Consider the following 22,977-nt stretch of genomic DNA (forward strand, 5'->3'; position numbering starts at 1 on the left):
CGCATTTTCGGGTTGTACACCGCGCCAAACCCGGAAGTACCAGAACAGGTTACTTCCGGGTTTCGACGCATGTGCAGAAGTGCTGAATCGCAACCCATGTGGCGCTGCAGGTTGCGAACGCTGCGGGTTGCAAACGTGCCTCCTGCACGGATCACGTTTGCAACCCGAACGTCCACTGTAGCTCTTTGTAAGAAGGAAAGTCGCCACATTCCCTTCCTAGAGCCAGGTGTTACACCTGTTCTTTTTTTAAAAAAAAACACCCCACCCACACCCTGTTACAGGAACAAAAGAAACGGTGTTATCAAGAATAGAGACACCGGCAGTAAGTGGAATATGGTAACAGTCATAATAGTTAGCAGAGACAGGGATGGACACACTTTAATGTGTTTCTTCATATCTCTGCTTGTCGAATGAATGCTATGAGGACATTGTCAGGAAGTTTACTCATTGATGTAATTCTATTGGATTGATATCTTTAGCCATTGTTCCAAACATTTGCAGAAGAGAAAGTGGTCATTCTTTTATTTTTTCAATAAAGAATTTAGCTGTTAAATCTCAACTAAGGAGAAGGAAATCTAAGACAGTTTAGCAAGATTGTTTTTGGATCTGAGGGAATAGAATATATTGACATTTTTCTGTATATAATCTGTACAAGCCGGATATCTTTGTCAACCAGTTACAGAAAGGAAAACTTATCGACACATTTTCCAGCAGTATTTAGAATGCTTGCTTCTATGTAGAAGAGAACATTTTGATAGATGTGCCTCACTGGACTAGATGAAAATCGGGCAGAGCTGTTGTAGCAAAAGGCATACAGGTTACGTACCGTCCTCCTTACAAACGCTTCGGGTAACGAGCTCTGCTAACCCAGAAGTAGATCTCCTGGTAGCAAACTTTGCCCCAGGATGCGAGCAGAAGTCGCGCACTGGTGGCGTGGTGGCAGCGGGAGGCCCCATTAGCAAAAGTGCGCCTCAGGTTAAGAACGGACCTCTGGAACGAATTAAGTTCGTAATCAGAGGTACCACTGTAGAGGGAAGGTACAGCTGTGACCTGAAGCTTCTGCCTCCTTTCCTTGTCCTGGGTGTCAGAAGCTACATTGGCAGTTTCCTGTTCCGATGAGTTTTAATCAGATGAATCTTCACTTACTTTTTTTCCCTCCTCTGCAGGGAGCCTTACCCCAGTCAAACAGCTCTGCTGAGCAGAACCTTCCAGGTAATTTGTTCCCTTACTCTATGTCTGTATGGTGTCTTCTTTCCTCAGCTCAGCTGAAGCAGATGCTATTCCTGGGCCCCCTGGGATGAGGTAGTAGATTGTATAGTTTTAGGGTCACACCCGGTCTTGGAGATAACTATACAATCTACTGTCTTTCCTATGAGGACTCGCAATTCGCCGTGGCAGCATTGAAGAAGAGAGAAGCCACTGAGAAACCACGCCTAGCTCAGGAGGAAAGAACATGGGCTCAAGAATGAAATTTGGAATCAAAGCCCCTGAGTTCCTTAGTTCCATCCCTAGATGTGGAAAGAAATTTGGGGATGGGGGTTAATAGTGGGATAGTGTGTCATTAGATCTTGTAGGCAGGATTCCCTGGATCTTGCTGTGGCTTGGGGAGTGGATCGTCTGCATGAGTGTTCTCCTCAGATCTATGTGAAAGGATTTTGCAGGATTTTTTAAAAAACTGGCTGTTCAGATGGGGGAAGAACCAGTTGCCTGACGCTGAGGCTTTGTGACGTTGCTCTTGCTGGGGTGAGGTAGTAAGTTGTATTGTTGTGGGGTAGGGATTTGTGCCCCAAATCAGAGATAACTATACAACTTACTACTTTCCCTGGGAGGAGTGAAGTACCCAGGACTGAGGTGGGTGTTTGATGTGCCCAGCTTTTGAACTAACCTTGGGGGTGCAGGGTGAAGCCAATTCCCTGCTTGAAATCCTGCTGCTGCTCGGTGGTCTGGGTTTTAAGACAGCCTCCCTCCCTCTCTTGGCTCCCAGATGGTGCTGCCCATCCTGATGGCTATCCCGCAGTCCCACCTGCCGCTGAAGACGCCTCTGCTGGCCCCAAGCAGACTCTGGTCACGCTGGAGAGCCCCCAACAGCAACAGCAGCAGGTGACAGGGGCAGGCGAGCTTCCTTCAGAGCTGGCGGGCCAGTCCAATGCCCAGGGTTCTGGGCAGTTGCTGATGCCGGTGGAACAGGAGGACTCAGGCCCTGGGAGGCCAAGCACTGATGCTGAGGCCACACAGATGGAGCTTTCACCTGCTCCCACCATCAGTAAGTGGCCCCAGGCTTCACCCTGCAGCAGATGTTACCCCCTTTCTGGCTGTGTGTCACTTGTACGTGCATAAACACACTCTGATTCCTACCATCTTCCACGTGTTCAGGAGAAGGCAGCAATAGTTTTAAAGTGCATATATTTTCATCAGCCACCTACCTACTCAGCAGCCAGGAGCATCATAACTAGACACTGGAGAGAACATGAACCAGTGGTACCAAACCATATGGGAAACAGCCCATAGAGAAGCTAGCCAACAGACTGAAACTGACAGAGGGGCAAATAAAAGAGGACAGCTTCACCCCAGTGTGGCTCCCCTTTATTACATACACAGCCCAACAAGACAAGAACCCACCAGCAGCATACAAATCAATATGGCTAACTTGACCCTAACAACAACTCCCCGTTAGACATGCAAACAAAACTCACTGCAGCCAACTGAAGTCAACCAACCATGCCCTGCTCCCAACCTCCCTCACCACCAATTAAAACTAATAAATGAATGGAAAGAGAACCTGGCCATGTGACGCTGACACAAAAACCTTGCACATATGCTCCCCCCACTTCTCTTCTCCCCCAGCCTCCTACTGTCTATAACATAAGTGTCTCACATTGAGTATAACTAATCTGTAGAAAGGGTCTTATGAACAGAAAGCAGAAATGCTGTATGTACTTTTGTAACCCAAGAAAATCTTTAATAAAAACAATTTTTAAAAAGTGCATATACTTGCATAGTAACTAAAATTTGCAAAGTGAAACTAAAAGCCTACTCACCCACCTAATGATTTGATCCTAGCTTTCAAAATTTGGCTGGATGTTTGTTTGTTTGTTTGTTTGTTTGTTTGTTTGTTTGTTTGTTAAGTAGCTTTTTATTGAGGTTTAAGCTCAAGTTTTGAATCTCTCATTTTTAAAAATAAAAATGCTGTGCTGGATCAGACCTATCAATTCAGCTCAGTATTCTGCCTTGACAGTCTTCACAGGCAATTTCTGAAGCCTGTTACTCTATAGTAGGTGGTAGTGAAGGGTATATCACAGCCAAAACAAGAAGTTTCCTTGCTGAATTGGAACCAGAGCCCTGTCATAATAGGCAGCAGAATTTGAATCCAGTGTATCAGGTTTTCAGGCAATGCTTCTATCAATGCTTCTTAGGAAGGGTGTCTAAAAGCCAGGAGGTCAATGGGTAGGTTTCTGTCCTTTCCATGTTCTGGGCTGAATCTGATGATAAGAATTCAGGTTTGACAGACGTTTGTCAGACTTATCTCTCAGTCCTTTCTTTCCTTTCCCACCAGCTTCGCTTTCTCCAGAGAGGGCTGAAGACTCTGATGCCTTGACAGCAGTCAGCAGCCAGCTGGAGGGCTCACCCATGGATACCAGCAGCCTGGCCTCTTGCAACCTCGAAGAAGGAGTTGGAGAGACTGGTGGCCCTAGCAATGTGGACCAGGCAGGGGGAGCCACTGTTGTAGCAACGGCAGACACCGCCCAGCAGGGCTCCAATGCACAGGCCCTCAGGGAGGGCCAGTCAGATCCCAGCCAGCAGGTGGATGATGGGTAAGGAAAAGCGATGAGGTGCAAGGGGGTGATACGCCAATTTTAGCATTAGCACTGCACTTGCTAATACTGTCACTTCCTGCTCTTCAGCTCCCCACCTGCCTCATCCTCTGAGAGCTCCTCCACCAGAGATTCGGCGGTGGCCATTTCCGGTGCTGATTCTCGGGGCATCTTGGAAGAACCCCTTCCTTCTACCAGCAGTGAGGAAGAAGACCCCTTGGCAGGTAAATACTAGAAGAGGACATAAAAAGAGGGAGCTGTACTAAGTCAATGCCATTTTTCTTATTAGGGATAGCAGCTACCTCTAACATGCTTTTTCATAGGGATAAATCTTCCGGAAGGTGTAGACCCATCTTTTCTGGCCGCTCTGCCTGATGACATCCGGCGTGAAGTGCTACAGAACCAGTTGGGTATCCGGCCTCCTGCTCGTACTGTCCCGACTACCACAACTGCTGCTACCCCAGCACCGCCCGTGGTGGGAAACCCTAGTGTGACAGAAGTCAGTCCAGAGTTCCTGGCTGCACTGCCTCCAGCAATCCAAGAGGAGGTAAGGTGGCACTTTTAAAGATTATGGGGTAATACACAGTTTAGGAACAAGTATAATAGAACTATGAAATCTGAAGGAAACTCATGTAGCCTGTGACCCGGCACTGTACAAAACAAAACTTTCTGAATTTAGGATTCCTGACCTTAATTTAAAAAAAAAAAAAATAGAAATTTTCCATTGCTTGAATTGTATTGTTTAAAACATGTAACATACAAACAAAACGCAAAAAGGGAAGTCAAAATAGGAAAGTAGGTGTAAATACAAATCTACTGGACTGCCAACTACAAGTCAAAAGAAAATCTGGGCAGTTGCATTTCTCTTCTTTGTGCTTAAGTTATAAATTGCATAAGGACAAGATATGCAAATTATTTGTGTGGATGTGTTTGGCTCACCTTATTGCTTGCATGATCCATAGTTCATTGACTTGTGGTAAATTCCACATAAGGGGGATGTAATTCAGTGAAATATGTATTTCTTTGAAATATAATGAAATTTCCAGGACTAAATTAAGAATGACCAAGACTTCACATCCTAAAAGGGGCTTCCAGCTGTGGAGTTCCACCCATCATGTGGTCACAGAACCCAGTTTCTGTCCCACATCCCCGTCACCTCGGAAAGAGAGAGAACAATTTGTGGTTGAAGGAGGAGAGTCATTTTAGAGAGTTTGTTTGGGTCTTTTATTTTTGCTCTGTTCTTGCTTAACAGTAGAAGTTGTTTTTATCTTTCCCCCTCCCATCTCAGGTGCTGGCACAACAACGGGCAGAGCAGCAGCGTCGGGAGCTGGCCCAGAGCACAAGCTCAGACACTCCCATGGACCCTGTGACTTTCATTCAGACGTTGCCATCAGACCTGCGGCGCAGTGTGCTGGAGGATATGGAGGACAGTGTTTTGGCAGTCATGCCTCCTGACATTGCTGCTGAAGCACAGGCTCTGCGGCGTGAACAAGAAGCGCGCCAGCGCCAGCTCATGCACGAGCGTCTCTTTGGCCACTCCAGCACCTCTGCCTTGTCTGCCATTTTGCGTAGCCCAGGTAAAGCGCATCTGTTTCTGACATACTACTGTTTTTAGTTCTCTATGTCTCGACTCCTGATCTGATTGCTTTGCTTATTTTCTTTCCCCTAACTCAGCCTTCACAAGCCGACTGAGTGGAAACAGAGGTGTCCAGTATACACGTTTGGCTGTACAAAGAGGAGGAACCTTCCAGATGGGTGGTAGCAGCAGCCACAGCAGGTACAAGATCAGTGTTCAAAACTCCCATAGTTCTAGGCACATTTTGCACTGGGAATTTCATTAGCGCGAGCAGTTTCTGAGCTCTGGGTGCAGTACTGCACCTGAGATTTCAGATTAAAACTGCAGAGTGGAAGGAAAGGAGGACTTTTTCTGCCTCCTCACTTCCAACTATTCTCTGAAGACTGGAGAAGAGACCCTCTTAAGAATATATGGGGGAGCAGGGGAAGGACTAGACCATGTGAAAAATGAACATAATATTTTAGCTGCAGTTCATTCATTTTCAGCCTTGTATTCTTGTTATTTAAATAAGTGTGCCTAGACATTCTGTTGTTGCACCCATAAGCTAAGTTTAAGGTGCCATTTAGCTCCTAGCTTTCATATCTCAGTTTCTAACACTGTACTAGACGTATGGGGGAAGGTAGTGCAGTTTCCTTGGAGGGAATAAGCTGAGGGTTAGGATTCCTAGGGAAAAACCAATGTAACTTATTAGTTAAGTTGGGTATGCTTGGGGAAACTAGAAATATAAAAACTTTCCCAAATTGTATAGTACCTAAGGTTAACCTTAAAGTCTGGAAACCAGGGGTATTATCTTGCTTCTTCCAATTATCAATCCTTCCCAATAACCCCTAGTTCTTGCAGGGCTGCCATGGATTCCTTTGGGAGGAAGGGTGGAAAAATGTTTAATAAATAATACTTGGGTTGAAAAAAACACTCCCTGCCCCATTATGTAAGCTGAAAGATGGGCTCGGTGATCACTGCATCAGTTTAGGGAACAACCTGAAAGCAAGTGGGCAGAGTTGCGAGGCCAGTAGGATGTGCTGGTTTACAGGAACCAGCTGCAAGGCATGTCATGGTAAAAACTGTCTACCCTTACTTAGATGAGACACTGCTAGGGGAGAGCTGTTCACCTTGGATGCTGTAAAGAACTCTGCTATGCTTTCAGAGTCCATTGTAGACTGTGCTGATATTTGCCTTGTTGTTTCCTAGGCCATCAGGCAGCAATGTGGACAGCCTGCTCCGCCTGCGTGGACGCCTTCTGTTGGACCATGAGGCCTTGTCCTGCCTGCTGGTGCTGCTTTTTGTGGATGAGCCAAAGCTGAACACTAGCCGGCTACATCGGGTGCTGCGGAACCTTTGCTACCATGCACAGACACGCAGCTGGGTGATTCGGAGCCTGCTCTCTATCCTCCAGCGCAGCAGTGAGAGTGAACTGTGTGTAGAGACACCTAAAGGGACTGCTGCACCAGATGACAAAGGCAAAAGAGCAGCCAAGGCCTGTGCCCCTGACAGCCGGCCACTCGACCTTCTGCACAAGATGGAATCCAAAAGCTCAGGGCAGCTTTCTTGGCTCTCCGTCTCTATGGATGCTGCTTTGGGTTGCCGAACCAACATATTCCAGATCCAGCGAGCAGGAGGGCGTAAGCACACGGAGAAGCATGCTGCTGCCGGTTCCACTGTTCATATTCACCCCCAGGCTGCTCCTGTGGTCTGCCGCCATGTACTTGACACGCTCATCCAACTTGCCAAGGTGAAGACAAGGGCTGTCTAGAGTGGTGCTCTTTTTTATGCGATGGGCGTTCTGTCATTCTGATGAAAGTCTGAAACTTCTTGGTCTGCATAGCTTAAGAGAAAAAGTTAAGGATTTAGATTACAAGGAGGTAGCTCTCTAGACTAAATATTAGGGTGAGTTCCAAACTGAGAGCAAGCAGGCAGTTAAGCTCCCTGTAATTGTTGTTGTTATTTAGTAGATTTAGATCCTGTTTGTCCGTCATCATGTTCAAGGTGGCTAACAAAATTACCATTGCATAAAAACGCCTAAAACAAGTGCAAATTTGCTGCAAAAGGTGTAGGGGTCATCATTTTAAAAATGGGAGAGCAGTTATTTTAGTATTTCTAGGCTGCATTTCTACCCACAAACCTTCAGAACAGCTAACAAAAGTTTTTTACAAGTTTTGAAATTGGTTCCTCTCTCCACTGCAGTTGCTGCCAGCTAATCAGCTGGTCTCTTGCTGTGCAGGGATTAAGGAAAATAATGGGCAGGCATTCGTAGCATATTCTGTACCAGGAAACATCCAGTTGTGCTAGAAAGGAGCTAGACAAGTTAACTTCTTGGTTCTTTTGCTGTTCAGAATAAATAAGATTAGTAAATAATAGCCATGGAAACTTCTTCTTCATGGGCTAGTTTGCACATCATGCTAAACCATTATCAGTGAGACTTGCATGAGCAGAAAGGAGCTGCTGTGAGCCTCTTGCTTATGTATTCCCCCATCTTCCTGCACAGCCAAGAAGGACAGCCTTTTCCTCCTAGTCTGTCTCTCTCCCCCCCCCCCTCCCTCTCTCCTTGTTGTGTCATCCACAGCAGGGATTGCTTATCACAACCTCTGGTTGGTTTCAAAACAAGCTGTTTTGCTTGAACTAACCAGCATTTGGGACAAACAGTAGTCCCTGGTCTGGATGCCCTGACAAGCCAAGATTTAGGGAAACTGGTGTGAGGGTAAGAACTGCTGGTCCTCTGGATAGTGGAGGAAAGGAAGACAGGGAAGCACGTGAGCCCACGGCTTGCAGCATCTCCCTGCTCATGTGTGACTTGCTAAATCATGTGAACACAGCATGGGCCCTACTTTTGTAAGCATGAAGCATCCTGAAAACCTGTGAATTTAAAAGTGCAAGTTTTTAAAAAATCATAATAATAATAATTACATTTTTTTTATTTAAAACAATTTAGTATCTTGTCAACAAATGATTCCAGAGCAGTTTTTAATAACTTTTCCAATTCTTCTGTGATGAAGGTTATTCAGGAGTGGGTTTCTCCTTACACCTGCCTCAGGGGCACTGCTAATGTAACTAAATTTTGTGCTTGGTCCCTCCCCACTTCTAGTCCTGCCAGTTTCAGGGTAGCAGAACTTTGTCAGAGCTCCGCCTCTTATTTTTTTTCATTGTGATGATATGGTGGGATCAGCATTTGTAAATCTGGGAAGTTTTTCTGACCCATGGAACAGGGAAGATGCTTCTGATTATCTGCTGTATGTCCCATGAAGCAAAGGACCAGAACTGGCGACAAGGAGGAGCGTAGCTCTCAACTTAGGGGAGCAGCTTGTTTCCCAGGGAAGGTTCATCCTCCTTTGGTGGGCAGAGGGGCCAACACCTCCTATCTGAAGACTAATACCTTGTTACTATCTTATTAGCTCTGAATATGCTCTTTAATATAGCTGTTAATAGTTATGTCTTGCAGCAACCCTGGGGAATAAGTAATTACTTGGGTCCTAAGGTTATGTGCATGAGTTGCCCCAAACCAGCCAGTGAGTCCCTCACTTGTACCTGGAGTAAGGGCAAACATACATGGGGAGAGAAGTGAACTTGGTGCTTTGTAGATTGTTGCCACTCAGCCAGATGCTGACTGGGAACCTGAGGAGTCTGGCACACACGTGCTGCTCTGCATGGTCCCCTTTCTCACACTCTGCTAATTTGAAGGAAGCTATAGAGATTCCAAATACTGGCTTTGGCGAAAAACTGTTGTTGGAAGCTTGTGTTAATGCTGCTTCAAAGGCATAGTTGTACTATTTATGGACCACAAGGTAGATATTCCATGTGGGACACCTTCCAATTACAGAGTGGAGACTGTCCTCCTGGAGCAAGGCTCTAGGGGTCGTTGCTCTGTGATTTAAGCTTATTCTCCCAGGACATAACTGCTGCTGAACAATTTGTTCTTTGCGGCGACTGGCAGTGCGGTATATATCTATGTACTCTAGGCATTTTCTAGAGAGCATCTACTTGGAACTGTTCAGGTTTATCTAGAGCCAGGTGTGCCAGTAGACTTGGAAGGTGAGGGGTGTGTGGTTGGGGTTTTTTAGGGATGCTGGTTGGAGAGGGTGCTGTTGTTGAACCTTGATTCGGTGGGCAGAGTAATAAATAATCCTATAGAACTGGAAGCCACATTTTTCAATGAGGAATTCCAGAACATGATTTGACTTGCTTCTCTCCTCCGTGCTCCCTTCCAGGTGTTCCCCAGCCACTTCACACAGCAGCGGACCAAAGAGACCACCTGTGAAAGTGAACGGGAGAGGGGCACCAAGCAATCGGGCAGCCCATGCCCAGGTCAAATGGGCACCAGTGGCATCTCCACTGACTTCTGGGACTTGTTGGTCAAACTGGATAATATGAACGTAAGCCGCAAGGGCAAGAACTCCATCAAATCTGTGCCTGTGAGTGCTGGCTCTGAGGGAGAGAGCTCTCCCTACAGTCTAGAAGCCTCTCCTCTGGGTCAGCTCATGAACATGCTGTCCCATCCAGTGATCAGACGGAGCTCCCTGCTGACAGAGAAGCTGCTGCGCCTGCTGTCACTCATCTCCATTGCTCTGCCTGAGAACAAGACGGCTGAGGGGGTAGCCAACCATGCTGCTGCTGCTACTACTGCAACTACCACCCCAGCACCTGCTCCCGCCCCTGCCCTGGCTGCTGCCGCCGCTGTAGCTGCTGCAGCTGCCGCCGCAACTGCTGCTTCTCTCGGCACCTCTGGTGCTGCCATGGTAACTGTGTCAACTCCTCTCCCCACCACTGTGTCCAGTAAGTATTCTATTGATTGGGGTTTTTTGTGGGGCTCGGAGACGAGAAGAGGAAAGGATACTTTTCTTCTCCTTGTCCCACATTCCATTTTATTTCTTCATTTGAGTTGTGGAGCAGGACATGTCTAAAGAGAAAAATATATGTAAATTTCTACATCCAGGCAATCCAGACTCTGTGACCTGTACAGCCGTACCTTGGTTTTCAAACAGCTTAGTTCTCAGACATTTTGGCTCCCAGACGCTGCAAACCTGGAAGTGATTTTTCAGGTTTTCGAACTATTTTTGGAAGCTGAATGTCCAACGGGGCTTCCGATTGGCTTCAGGAGCTTCCTGCAGCCAATCAGAAGCTACTCTTTGGTTTCCAAAAGTTTTGGAAGTTGAATGGACTTCTGGAATGGATTCCGTTCGACTTCCAAGGTACGACTGTATGTGTATTTGCATTAATTTAATTTATTTTTCATAATTCTGTGTTTTGGTGGCCATGGAGACGAGAAGGGAGCTATGAAGGACCCCAAATATTTGTCTCAGTTGCTAGAAATCTTATTTAGCCACCTTTTAAGACTTCAGTAGGTATTGCTGCACACACTTTCAAGCCATCATTGCAGCCCTGAGGAAAAGATTTTTGAAACAGAATAGAGAGCTGGGATTCTCAACAAGGCAAGCTCTTAATATCACACACTGTTGAATCTGTGCTGTCGCTGAATTCATAGAATTATAGAGTTGGAAGGGATCCGAAGGGTCATCTACTCCAAGCCCCTGCAATTTAGGAATATTAATTAGATCATATATGACAGGTGACCATCCAGTCTCTGCTTAAAAACTCCAAGGAAAGAGTCCACCACCTCCTATGGAAGTCTATTCCACTCTGTGCCAAACAGCTTTTACTGTCAGAACGTTCTTCCTGATGTTTAGTCAGAATCTCCTTTCTTGTAACTTGAATCCTGTGGTTTTGGTCCTACCCTCCAGAGTAGGAGAAAACGAGCTTGCTCCAGTTTCCATTTACAAGTGTGCACATCCCTTACATACAATGCTGGTGCTCCTCCCTTCCTGACTGATCTGTTCCTTTTGAGCAGGTTGTACCCCTCAATTTCTACATTCCAATTACGAGCCTCATCCCACCAGGTTTCAGTCTATTAGATTATAGTTGCCATTCTGTATTAAGAGCTCAAGTTCTTCTTGCTTGTTTCCCATATTCTGTGCATTTGTGTAGAGACAACTGAAAGCATGAGTCATTCTTCTGCACACTGCTGCCTCTGTCCCCATCTGTAGGGTGTCACTGCCACCACTACATGTCTCTTCCTTCTCTGGGGACAGGCAGGAATGGTTCTGTACACTGTAGCTTCCACTGCCACCTTGGTATTTGCAAACTTACCACATATATGAACACAGCCCTGATCAAGGAGGATATTGCCTACTTATAGAAGCCTGATAGAGGGTGTCTCTGTGACTTCTGTGTAGGGATGGAGGTAGATGGTAGGCAAGTGCTCAAAGGAGACCCAGACTTCAAAAAATAGCTGGTGGTTTGTTTGGTCATTCTCTCACTGGTTAATTGTCAAATCCCAAGTTGATTCTAGCTTGTATCTTGTCGTTCTCTGCAGCTATCGCAAAAAACAGCAAATCGCCAGCCAAGGTAGGCGAAGCGGGAGGTGGAGGTGGAACTGACAGCAAAATGGCTGCCTCAGGCCTAACGGAGAACCAACTACAGCTGTCTGTGGAGGTGAGTTGTGGTGGGTGTGGCCAACACAATATGGGGAGGGGAGAAGAAGGGATTAACATTTTGAGCTGTCAGCGGCACAGTGACTTTCTCATCTTCCATTCCAGGTGCTGACATCTCACTCCTGCTCTGAAGAAGGCCTGGAAGATGCTGCCAACGTTCTTTTGCAACTGTCACGGGGTGACTCAGCCACACGTGACACTGTGCTCAAGCTTCTGCTTAATGGAGCCCGGCAACTAGGCTACACTCTTTGCAAGCAGATAGGTAAGGAGAGATGAGACTGGAGAAGTGCCAGTTTGAGGAGCTGGTTTGGTTAATGGTCCTGCCCTGCCTCAATCACTGAGTACCACAGTGAACAGTCAGAAATGTGAAGCTAGGAATACTAGCCAGTAGCTCATAGAAACAATGAGCTTCAGTGTTCTTCTCATGTACCAGTGTGATAGTCTGGGGATTTACATGTTCAAGCACAGGTAACATTTAAATGCACACCTCCTCACAGAGGATAGTAACCCATAAGACTGTTTTCCTTGCTGTCATGTTTGAATGAGCTATAGTCTCTTTTGGAACTGTCTCTGCTAGAAAGAGTCACACCATAGCATAACAGAACTGCTTCTGGTGGTAGGGCAGGGTGATTAAACCAAATATGGGATTTCAGTCAGTTCTGAACAAGGTAGCAAGCATGGCCGGGGAATCCCCCTTGTGCCAGTAGAAGCCCTTGAACTGACTTCCACTAGCGCACCAGATAAGTTGAATCTGGGCCCTAAATTGTACTCTTACATGACCACCCATGTTGATCCAGAATATAGCAGCTGTAGGGTGCTCACAGGAACACAATTATGTAAGCATGTTACCTATTTTAGAACAATTGCACTGGTTACCAGTAAGTTCGTGGGTGCAATTCAAAATGCCAACCAACCTGGCATCAGGCCCTAAATGGCTCACATCCAAGACCATTCATACCATCTACGATCTTTCCTCTGTGTCTCAGTGTGGGCTTATTCTAGGTTGGCTGGGATGTGTGAGAGCCCAGTAGCTCTCACTGGGACATTCAACTGGCCCTTTTAGTTTCTACTTCCTAGTGAACACAATTCCTTTTAGGCAGGGATTTTTTATTGCCTCGGGTTTTATGCTGACTGTTTTAAATTGTGGATGCGTAATCTTTGTTTTCTGGATTTTAATGGTGTTACCATCATGTGTTTTGATATTGTTTGTCATGTTGGGTATAGTTTTATAGTGGAGAGGTGGGATCGATTTTCTTAAATAGGACTCACTAATTCTCTACTCTCCCTTTCCAGGTACTCTCTTGGCGGAGCTGCGAGAATACAACTTGGAGCAGCAACGCCGAGCCCAGTGTGAGTCCCTGTCACCAGACGGGCTCCCTGAAGAACAGCCTCAGACCACCAAATTGAAAGGCAAGATGCAGAGCAGGTGAGTCTCCTTCAAGTTGGCCTTTCTCTTTGTCTTTTGAGTGGCCTTCTCTGACTTTCTTCCCCACCTTCTTCCTCAATTGTTAGGTTTGACATTGCTGAGAACGTGGTGATTGTGGCATCACAGAAGCGCCCTCTGGGTGGTCGCGAGCTCCAGCTACCCTCAATGTCCATGCTGACTTCTAAGACCTCCACACAGAAGTTTTTCCTAAGGGTGTTGCAGGTCATCATCCAACTACGGGATGACACACGCCGTGCCAACAAAAAGGCAAAACAGACAGGCAGGCTAGGTATGTTAGGCAGGAGAGCAAGCTCTGTCTGCACAAAGGCCCGTTTGTAGATGCTAGAGCCTGGGTGGGAGATCTCCTGATACTGGTTCAGACCAGTCATACTTTACCTACAGAAGACCTGAGAGGCCCAGAGGCCACTGCAGTTTTTGGGGGTCGGTTCAAAGCTTGAGTAGGGAGTTAAATCTTACAGGCTCAGCTGTAGGCACCAACCCTCATTCTTTTCTTTTTCTCTCCCCCTCTTTTTGCAGGTACTTCCGGTCTGGGCTCAGTTAGCAGCATCCAGGCCGCTGTTCGGCAGCTGGAGGCTGAGGCTGACGCCATTATACAAATGGTACGTGAGGGTCAGAGGGCCCGGAGGCAGCAGCAAGCAACAACGGTTAGCATGGTGCCTGTGGCGCTTGTAGGCCACTCATTTTGTTTATTTGAACTACCCTTTTTCATTATTTTACATTCCTTTCTCCATCTTTTCTCCTCCCTTTTTATGCCAACTGGTTTGTCATCAGAGGAGCCTCTTTGTCCAGGGAAGGAAGAAGCTTCAGCTCCTTGCTGCTGTTGGCTCTTGATCCTAAAAAGCTGTTCTTCAGAGCAGGCTGAGGAAGAGCTTGTGAGGACAGTTTGTGATTTGGATTCTGGGTTCTGTGCAGTGTTTCTTTTTTCTTCTAAAAAGATGTTTAGGGGTACTTTCATTTTGACTCAAGAAAATCACCATTTTATAGTTCAAATCAGGGGAAATAAATACAGTAAATGGACAAAAGTACAAAGATTCACAGAATGTTTAGGGGGTATGCGTACCCCTGCATACCCCCCAGAAAAAAGCACTGGTTCTATGTATTGGGTAGAGGGATGAGAATACAGCTGGTTTCAGCTGAAGTGTAAGAAATGCTGAAGACAAAAGAAGTCTTCCTTCTTTGTGCCTGGCTTATGCATACTCCTTGGCTGTTCTCCCAACAACCTCAATATATACCTCCATGGGCTCTGGTGGCGGTTACCTTCTATGAAGTTTGCTTACTGATATGAAAAATCTGAGTTGGATATTTGCATAGTATCTTTTAACAAATTGTGGTCTTCGGACTTTTCACTCCTGCGTACACCCCTTTGTTTTCTATTATTTTAGTTACTCTTCCAACACTTAAAAAATGTGTTTAGCTTCTGTATGTCTTGGACACCTCTATGCCAAATAGCTCTAACCTTATTTGCTTCCTCTTCATACGATTTTGGGTTATCTGCTGAAGGCAGGTTGAATGGGGGACGGGGTTTGTGGTAGGAGACAGTGAGCTGGGTGAAGAATCCTCTGCAGCTTCAAGATGCCTTCCCCATTTTGAAAGGCCATCCACTTCCATGGTGGATACATCACTAACTGCTGCTTATGTATTGAGAACTGAGCTCGGGGTGGGGAATTCCTTTATGCATCTCCCCTTCCTTACTAATGGAATAAATGGAAGGCTCTGCAGCTGTGTAAGCAGGGTAGGGATTGTTTTTCTGGTTTCAGCTGCCTTTTTCATACACTGTTTGGCTAGGATTGTTGGTTGAAAAGCTGGGTGTTAAAAGCTGAGAGCAAGCTAGCCATCTCTACAGTGGCAGATATTTAGCATTGGTGATCCACCCTGGATTCTTCAGGTGAAAAGCAAAATCCTGCCTGTAAGAAATAACCTTCCATTGCCTACAGACCAAATTAGTTTTGTGAAGTTTAGCATTCTGATTGCTTAAGTTGTTGGAATTTTGACATTTTAAAAGGTGGGCATTGTGGCGGCGGCAAGTAATATTAGTGAAGAAAAAGACAAGTGGTCAGGGGACACTCTGCTGTGGTCTCAGCCGTTGACACTTGCTTAGTGCTTCAGATGTTCTGTGATTAATAGTAAATCTTTTGGATTTCTGTGGAAGTTTCAAAAAGCACAAACAACAAGGGAGCTAACCCAAAGCTGTACAAGTTGTGGACTGAACATGTGATCCATAGTTCTGGTCTGCCTCCCTCTGCCCTTCAGCCTTATTCTCTTCTCCTGGCTCAAAGCCACTCAAAATTGGAAAGCCAACTTGACATGGCTATGAGTGAGCTGACACCCATGGTAGCTCTAAGAGCTCACTTCCACTTGTAAGATCCAGCATGTATTCAGGGTACTTGCACTGTCTGTGTGGCCCCAGGGCAGGACCAGCACAGCAACCACACAGCATGGCTTGAAGCCCAAATTCTAAGGGCTTGTACACACATTACTTTCCTATGAGAAGTAGCTAAGCAATAAAAAGTAACTGCTGCATTTACTTCTGGGTTGCAGTAGGTAGAGAGAATGCATTAGAGGTCAACAAGAACCAAGCTTGTTTGCAAGCACAAGTGACACAACTGAATCACGTTGGTGTACTTTTCAATCACAACTATTGTGGAGTGGATGTGATAATACAGTAATGTGTGTACAATCCTTGAGCCTACCTCTCTCCAGATTGTTGGATCTTACAGGCCCCAGTCCTGTCCAGTTTCTCTAGAGAGATGTGGGCTGCCTTTGCCCCTGGCATGTGGGCCTTGTTAAATATGAGGTTATCCCTGCAGGAAGGTCCCTGATGACAACTTTCCTCTTCTCTCCACACCTGTTCTTTGCTTTCCAAGAACTTTCCCCACTCTAGTGCATGCACTTCACCATTGCTCCTGGCTGTAAGTGCTCCACCTCCAGATTCATGCATGTCATGCTTTCTGCTAGCTTTTTCCCCCTGCTCCCCTATTTCTCCTGTAGCTGTGTCATTCGGCTCATTCCCTCTGCAGATTTTAGCTTGTGTATAGCAGCATGTTTAACCTCTTTTGGTCTTTGTAAAGGATGGGGAAAGTGGTAGGGCCACCATGCACAGTTCTGTTGATGGTCCATTTTCTTCCCTTCCTTTTGGGAGTTATTGGGCTGACCTCCCAGCATCTGTTTCCTAAGTGCTCTTGGGAAGCTTCAGCCCTCACTAATGTGTGCGTCTCTTCTGTTCAGTCGGAGCCAAACCAGGCAGAGGGTTCTGTACGAAGAGACGAATCACCTATGGATGTGGATCAGCCGTCACCCACCACACAAGACACCCAATCAGTTGGTTAGTATCTGCTTTTTGCAGTTGAGGGGTGGCTGTCTCTGAATTAGAGAAGCTGTTTTACCGGCCATAGGCCCTCCTTCTACAGGTCTGAAGGAGTTGCCTGTTCTGGAACTGGGAATGCTAAAGTATGAAGGACCGATCTCTTGTTCTTACAGTGTCAGAAGGGTCCCAGCAGGGTGAGAAGGAGAAAGAGGAGCGTCCTCCGGATCTGCCTCTGCTAAGTGAGCAACTCAGTCTGGATGAACTATGGGATATGCTGGGCGAGTGCCTGAAGGAGCTGGAAGAATCACATGACCAACATGCTGTGCTTGGTAAGGTTCTGGGCTGCTGGAAGGTTGGGCTGCTTCAGGCCTCTTTGCCTCTTGGAACTTCACCTTCTGCTCTCTTCCCTACAGTGCTGCAGCCTGCAGTGGAGGCCTTCTTTTTGGTGCATGCTACAGAGCGGGAAAGCAAGCCCCCAGTGCGTGACACCCGGGAGAGCCAGCTGGCTCACATCAAGGACGAGCCCCCACCCCTTTCACCTGCCCCACTGACCCCTGCAACACCCTCCTCCCTTGACCCCTTCTTCTCCCGTGAACCTTCTTCCATGCACATTTCCTCCAGCCTTCCCCCAGACACACAGAAGTTCCTCCGCTTTGCAGGTTAGTTCAAACTGTGGCATGTCTGGCTGGGTCCAGGGTATTAAGACTAATTCTTTCCTGAGGGATTCAAGTGGGGGTTTCTCGGCTGTCTCTGTCTCAGAAGGGCAGCTGGTTTGCTGAGGGAGGAGTGTGTGGATCAAGGTGAGACTAACTAGGGAATTTACTTGTGGAGGAATTTCATTAACGGGTTTCTGCAGCATGCCTGGAAGAAACACAGTAAGGAGCGTGCAGCCGAACCTTCACTTTTGTTCTCGTCTTGCAGAAACACACCGCACTGTGCTGAACCAGATCCTGCGCCAGTCCACCACCCATTTAGCTGACGGCCCCTTTGCTGTCCTTGTGGATTACATACGTGTGCTGGATTTTGATGTCAAACGGAAGTAGGTTTCAGGGCGGGGTGTTAGTATTCTGTTTCCTATTCATTTTAAATAATAATTAAAAAACAGCAAGGAGACGCCAGAGATTGATTGTAACCATGATTATGAGGTCTCACTTTTGATCTCTAGGGCAGATTGCTTGAGTGATATTCTAGGCTTGTGTGCTGACTTTTCTATTGGCTGTGATGCCCTCTAGGTTGGCTACCTAGACATTTCTCATTTCTTGGCATTGTTCAGCTCCTCCATTGGCAAAAAGATGGGTGTGGGGCAGGAGAAGTGGTGGTGACTGGATGGGTGGTCTTATTCAGTTTGCTATGCTTCTTCCCCTAGAATGAAATATAGTCAAAAGTGTCTCTCAGCCCCAATTCTGAAGCCACTTTGTAAGGGCTGGAGGGATGGCAAACCCACCCACTTTTCATCTACATCTGTAGAATATGTCATCTCTTGCATTGTTAGTGCTTTGCCACTGTAACTGTGAATCGGCTTCGGGGAGTTCCATGGTAATAGCCCTGGGGGCTGCCTGATGTGAGAGGTAATGGCTGCATGCTTGCTCTTCTTTCCAAGGTACTTCCGGCAAGAGTTGGAAAGACTTGATGAGGGGCTGCGGAAAGAAGACATGGCTGTGCATGTGCGTCGAGATCATGTCTTTGAAGACTCATACCGGGAATTGCATCGCAAGTCCCCCGAGGAAATGAAAAACAGATTGTAAGCAACTTCTTCAGCTACTAGAACTTTTAGCGTGCTGCTGTAATCAGAGTCTTCTTATGTGCACCGTTTTCTTTCTTACCCTTTCTGAGGAGCTTTGCCCACGTTTTGTCTAAATGTTGATTTTTCCTTGTTTTGTAGATTGAACCTATAAACCAGACATTCAGTCCCTGCCAGCCTTTTTCTTCTCAACCCATCCTCCACTTCTGACGTTTCCTAATTGTTATACCCTCTTCTGTTTATCAGGTACATAGTATTTGAAGGGGAAGAGGGCCAGGATGCTGGAGGTCTCCTGCGCGAGTGGTACATGATCATCTCACGGGAGATGTTTAACCCCATGTATGCGCTCTTCCGCACATCGCCTGGCGATCGAGTCACCTACACCATCAATCCTTCCTCTCACTGCAACCCCAACCACCTGAGCTACTTCAAGTTTGTCGGGCGCATTGTGGCCAAAGCAGTATATGATAACCGGTTGCTGGAGTGCTACTTCACCCGCTCCTTCTACAAGCATATCTTGGGCAAATCTGTCAGGTGAGTAGTGCCTTTGCTTTTAGGGTTTTTGTTGAACTAGTCCATCTAACATGCTTTCCTATCTTTCCCATAACATGTTCCTAACTCAGCCAGCTTCCTTCAACCGTACAGGTACACAGATATGGAGAGTGAGGATTACCACTTCTACCAGGGACTGGTGTATCTTCTGGAAAATGATGTCTCCACACTGGGCTATGACCTCACCTTCAGCACAGAGGTAACCTGTCCCCTTCTCATGGAAGTATTTTGTGGCAGATCTTTTGGAAGTTGAAGGATATTGAAGCTAAAGAGACAAAGGGCTATCGCATAAAATGGGCAACCATTCAATTTGGACAATTTTGAAGATGATGGATAAAAATCAAGAAAGTGGTAGAATTCCTCACCCAGAAGTTGTACAAATCTTGCCATGTGTAATAATAGGTGAAGATGACTATATATTTGCAGGGATTTTCTAGCAGTGGACACAGCTCTTTCCTTTTGAATTCAGATTTCTTTTGATCTTAAAAAATTAGAACTCTCTAAACAATGTGAGAAACAATGAGACTGTGGACATTGGCATTGATTATCAAGCACTGTAACAAGAATGGCATTCGGACACAGTGTTCCAAAATAGTAAGGATGTATTACCTGGTGATAACTGCCAGAGTCTTTCGTTGCCCCAAATGATGGCTGCTGCTGTTCTGTTTTGGTCGTGTGTTTATATTTTACTATGCACAAGGGCTAAATCTGATTCTTGCAACTACATTATGGTGTTTTGTTAAGAGAAGCACCCATTGGATTGTAATTTGAAGCTGAGGAAGAATTTGTGAAACTGAGAAAGGATTGAATCAAGGCCAGTATTGAGTCATTCTGACTTCTGGTCCTTGTCAGGAAGAGCAAGGCAAGCCTTCTCTTTTCCCAAGAGATGTTCTTGTTAATCCAGTTTCTGCTTATTTAGTACACTTCTGTCTTTCCTCCTCCCCTACCCAAACAGGTTCAAGAGTTTGGTGTGTGTGAAGTACGTGACCTTAAGCCCAACGGAGCCAACATCCTTGTGACTGAGGAGAACAAGAAGGAATATGTACACCTGGTGTGTCAGATGCGAATGACAGGTACGTTGGGAGATTACACCTGAGAACAGTGGAAAGAACCTGATGATCTAAACTCTAAACCCATCTCTGCTAGAAGATGGGATCCCTCCACATATTAACTTGCATCTACCTTTTGAATTAACATTGTCTCCCTATCTCATAATTCATACTAAATTCTAAGCAAAGAACTAGTGCCAGAGCTGTCCACGAGTTGCTGTTTCACCAGATCAATAGCAATATCCTGAAGAAGGAAGCCAAACTGTGTTTTTTAAGGAAAAGTGTACAAACAACAGCAACAACAAAAACTTGAGTTTTCTAATTCGGTCTAAGGTCAAGGTGGTCATTACGTAGACTCTGTACTTGAGGCAGATTCATCTACCAATCAGCTGTGAGAAGTTTAAATTTTACATAAATGTGCAGATTTCAGTGTTTAGATTTTATTCCCTCCTGAGCTATAGTTTCCCCTCTTCTTGGGCTGCTTAGAACTTCCATTGCCTTTCCACCCCAGTGATAATCCATATTTCCTTCTGGCAGGAGCAATCCGCAAGCAGCTGGCTGCCTTCTTGGAGGGCTTCTATGAGATTATCCCCAAGCGCCTCATCTCCATCTTCACGGAGCAGGAGCTGGAGCTGCTAATCTCGGGGCTGCCCACCATTGACATAGATGACCTGAAGTCCAACACAGAGTACCACAAGTACCAGGCAAACTCTATCCAGGTTAGCCTTTCCTTCCTAGCAGGTTGCCTTTCATCAACTCTCTCTTCTCCAGAGTGGAAGTGTCAAGGGCTCATGGAGAGGAATCCTCTTGATTTTTCTTGGCATGTTAACAATCAATTTCCTTAGTTGGTTGAGCTCAATGAGACTCTGGGTAAATTTGTATAGTATTGCAGCCTTGATATGTTTGACTTCAAGTTTGATTTTGGAACTATGTTTGCCGCTAATCACACAATGAGGTGGCGCTTCTCCTGTCGAGCATATATCACCACTACCTCCTGCTTGGAAGGCAGGAAATGTGTGACCCCATCCCTTCCGCAATCCTCTCCCCCTATTGGCTCCTCTTTGTGTTGGTCCTTCTGGGCCCTTCACTTCTGGAGGCCTGCAAATTTCTCATGTTCTCAGAAATGCCAGCATCTCTGACCCCGGTCTCCACTCCTTTTGTCCTTCTGCACAGATTCAGTGGTTCTGGCGAGCCCTGCGCTCCTTTGATCAGGCAGACAGAGCAAAGTTCCTGCAGTTCGTCACAGGTACATCCAAGGTGCCCTTGCAGGGGTTTGCTGCCCTAGAGGGCATGAATGGCATCCAGAAATTCCAGATCCACAGAGACGACCGCTCAACAGATAGACTGCCTTCTGCTCACACGTGGTAAGAGGCAAATGGATAAGCCCATTGTTAGTGTTCAAATTATAGTGTTGCATTATGCAGGAAATATTTTTATGTCAGTGGAAGTGTGTCATATAATCACCCTAACTCCAAGAGGCCCTCCAAGCTTCTGTAAGTGCTAGAATTCACTGGTTATCATCTTGAGCCATAACACGTATACCATGACACTGCTGAAGGTTTTTTCCTATGAATATCTGTAAGGGCCTAGGTATTTTACAGGAGCTTCTCTTCTATCAGTTGCTCCTATACATAGAAACACAATTGGGGATTTTGTGAGCCGGGAAGGGAGAAAGGGAGTGAGTGTGTTTCTAAAACAAAGGCTATCTATAATTTCAGTCATGAGTCAGTGGTAAAGTCCTAAAGAAAGAGGTGCCAGAACTCCAGTTTTGTGCCTTGCAAATCCAAATCCCAGATGGAGAGTTGGATGGGGTGACAATTGTTTGGGATAGACATTCTGCACATGTGCAGAGGATTGTTCATCACTTCCAAGGGCTGAATTTTGACCTTCAGAACAGGTTCTTGAGCTTTCCTGTGGTTGAAATTAAACATTGCTAAGAATCAAATGTGAGCAGGCTGTAGATCTGTAGGTTTTTGTCAGTAAAGTGAGCACATCCTACAGATTAAGATTTCTGGCCAGTTTGGGGAGGGTGAAAGTGTCTTTTGCTCTCATTATGAAAAAAGAAAGGCATTGACTTTGCAATCAAGCTGCTTGGCCCCACCCCCTTACACTGATGCTTTCTTCCTCCAGTTTCAACCAGCTGGACCTCCCTGCCTATGAGAGTTATGAGAAATTGCGTCACATGCTGCTACTGGCCATCCAGGAGTGCTCGGAGGGCTTTGGCCTGGCGTAAGGGTGGCTCCAGCTGCCATATTTTTCTACTGTCAGACTTGGGGAGCAACAGGAGGGAGTGGAACTGAGCGACGCTGCTCCCCCTTTTCCAACCACCTGTGTGTGTGTGTGCGTGCCCTGCTGCCCCCTTACTGAAGAGAGCCAGAGACCCCCAGCCAATCAGCCGTCTTCGGAGGTGGGGCCGGGGTGCAACCCGGAGAGAAAAAGACAAATTATATATATAAATATATATATATTTTTTGGTTTAGTTTGCATTTCTTAATTTGTGCTTGGAATGTGTTGATGAGGCGGCGGGAGGGAGCGTTTGGATTCTTTTGTTGGTCTCTTTCCTTGGCACCCATTTGCTGCTGGAAGGGAACCTAAGGTTTAAAAAATTCCAAAAAAAGGAAAAAAAATAAAAAAAATAAAAGCGCACTCTTGATAAGAATGTACTGTGCTTGTGTGTTCATTTTGGTAAGCGTGGAGAGTTCACCTGGCTTTGGGAAGATCTTCTGGAGATGAGGAAGGAGTCAGTAAGGCCATAGCTGAATGGTAACATACATGCTTTGCATACAAAATGTTCCAGGTTCAATCCCAGACGCCTCCATGTACAGCTGGTTAACACTTGTGACTGAAATTCTAGCAAGACGAAGATTACTCAAGTAGGATGGGAAGTCTCTTGACAACGTGCCCACCCCAAATAATGGTCCTCCATGTGGTTGTTTCCTGTCTGCATAATGTTCTGGCAAGCTGGGGTAGATCTTGTTTCTAGCACCTTTGACTGTAGTTCAGTGGTAGAGCATCTG

General features: G+C 46.1%; 1 protein-coding gene across 21 annotated transcripts in view; it reads left to right on the plus strand.

The window, feature by feature from the left end:
- HUWE1 (HECT, UBA and WWE domain containing E3 ubiquitin protein ligase 1) overlaps positions 1–22,619 on the plus strand; it is a 101,515-nt gene extending 78,896 nt beyond the window's left edge. For 20 of the 21 annotated variants that reach the window (XM_083419133.1, XM_083419145.1, XM_083419151.1 and 17 more), the window contains 25 exons: positions 1,167–1,212; positions 1,985–2,263; positions 3,554–3,812; positions 3,903–4,036; positions 4,136–4,359; positions 5,101–5,389; positions 5,487–5,589; positions 6,577–7,117; positions 9,588–10,152; positions 11,750–11,868; positions 11,973–12,129; positions 13,161–13,293; positions 13,380–13,582; positions 13,831–13,958; positions 16,540–16,636; positions 16,792–16,947; positions 17,032–17,277; positions 17,540–17,657; positions 18,219–18,359; positions 18,606–18,893; positions 19,005–19,110; positions 19,867–19,984; positions 20,498–20,679; positions 21,134–21,324; positions 22,091–22,619. In XM_083419133.1, coding sequence (XP_083275259.1) covers positions 1,167–1,212; positions 1,985–2,263; positions 3,554–3,812; positions 3,903–4,036; positions 4,136–4,359; positions 5,101–5,389; positions 5,487–5,589; positions 6,577–7,117; positions 9,588–10,152; positions 11,750–11,868; positions 11,973–12,129; positions 13,161–13,293; positions 13,380–13,582; positions 13,831–13,958; positions 16,540–16,636; positions 16,792–16,947; positions 17,032–17,277; positions 17,540–17,657; positions 18,219–18,359; positions 18,606–18,893; positions 19,005–19,110; positions 19,867–19,984; positions 20,498–20,679; positions 21,134–21,324; positions 22,091–22,193 — 4,926 coding nt within the window. In that variant the 3' untranslated portion in view covers positions 22,194–22,619. The remainder of the gene's footprint in view (positions 1–1,166; positions 1,213–1,984; positions 2,264–3,553; positions 3,813–3,902; positions 4,037–4,135; positions 4,360–5,100; positions 5,390–5,486; positions 5,590–6,576; positions 7,118–9,587; positions 10,153–11,749; positions 11,869–11,972; positions 12,130–13,160; positions 13,294–13,379; positions 13,583–13,830; positions 13,959–16,539; positions 16,637–16,791; positions 16,948–17,031; positions 17,278–17,539; positions 17,658–18,218; positions 18,360–18,605; positions 18,894–19,004; positions 19,111–19,866; positions 19,985–20,497; positions 20,680–21,133; positions 21,325–22,090) is intronic. The other variant, XM_083419135.1, reaches the window with a different exon arrangement.
- The last annotated feature ends 358 nt before the right edge of the window (positions 22,620–22,977 follow it).

This window comes from Podarcis tiliguerta (assembly GCF_965153285.1).
Source record: "Podarcis tiliguerta genome assembly, chromosome: 17".
In the NCBI taxonomy this organism is placed as follows: Eukaryota; Metazoa; Chordata; class Lepidosauria; order Squamata; family Lacertidae; genus Podarcis; species Podarcis tiliguerta.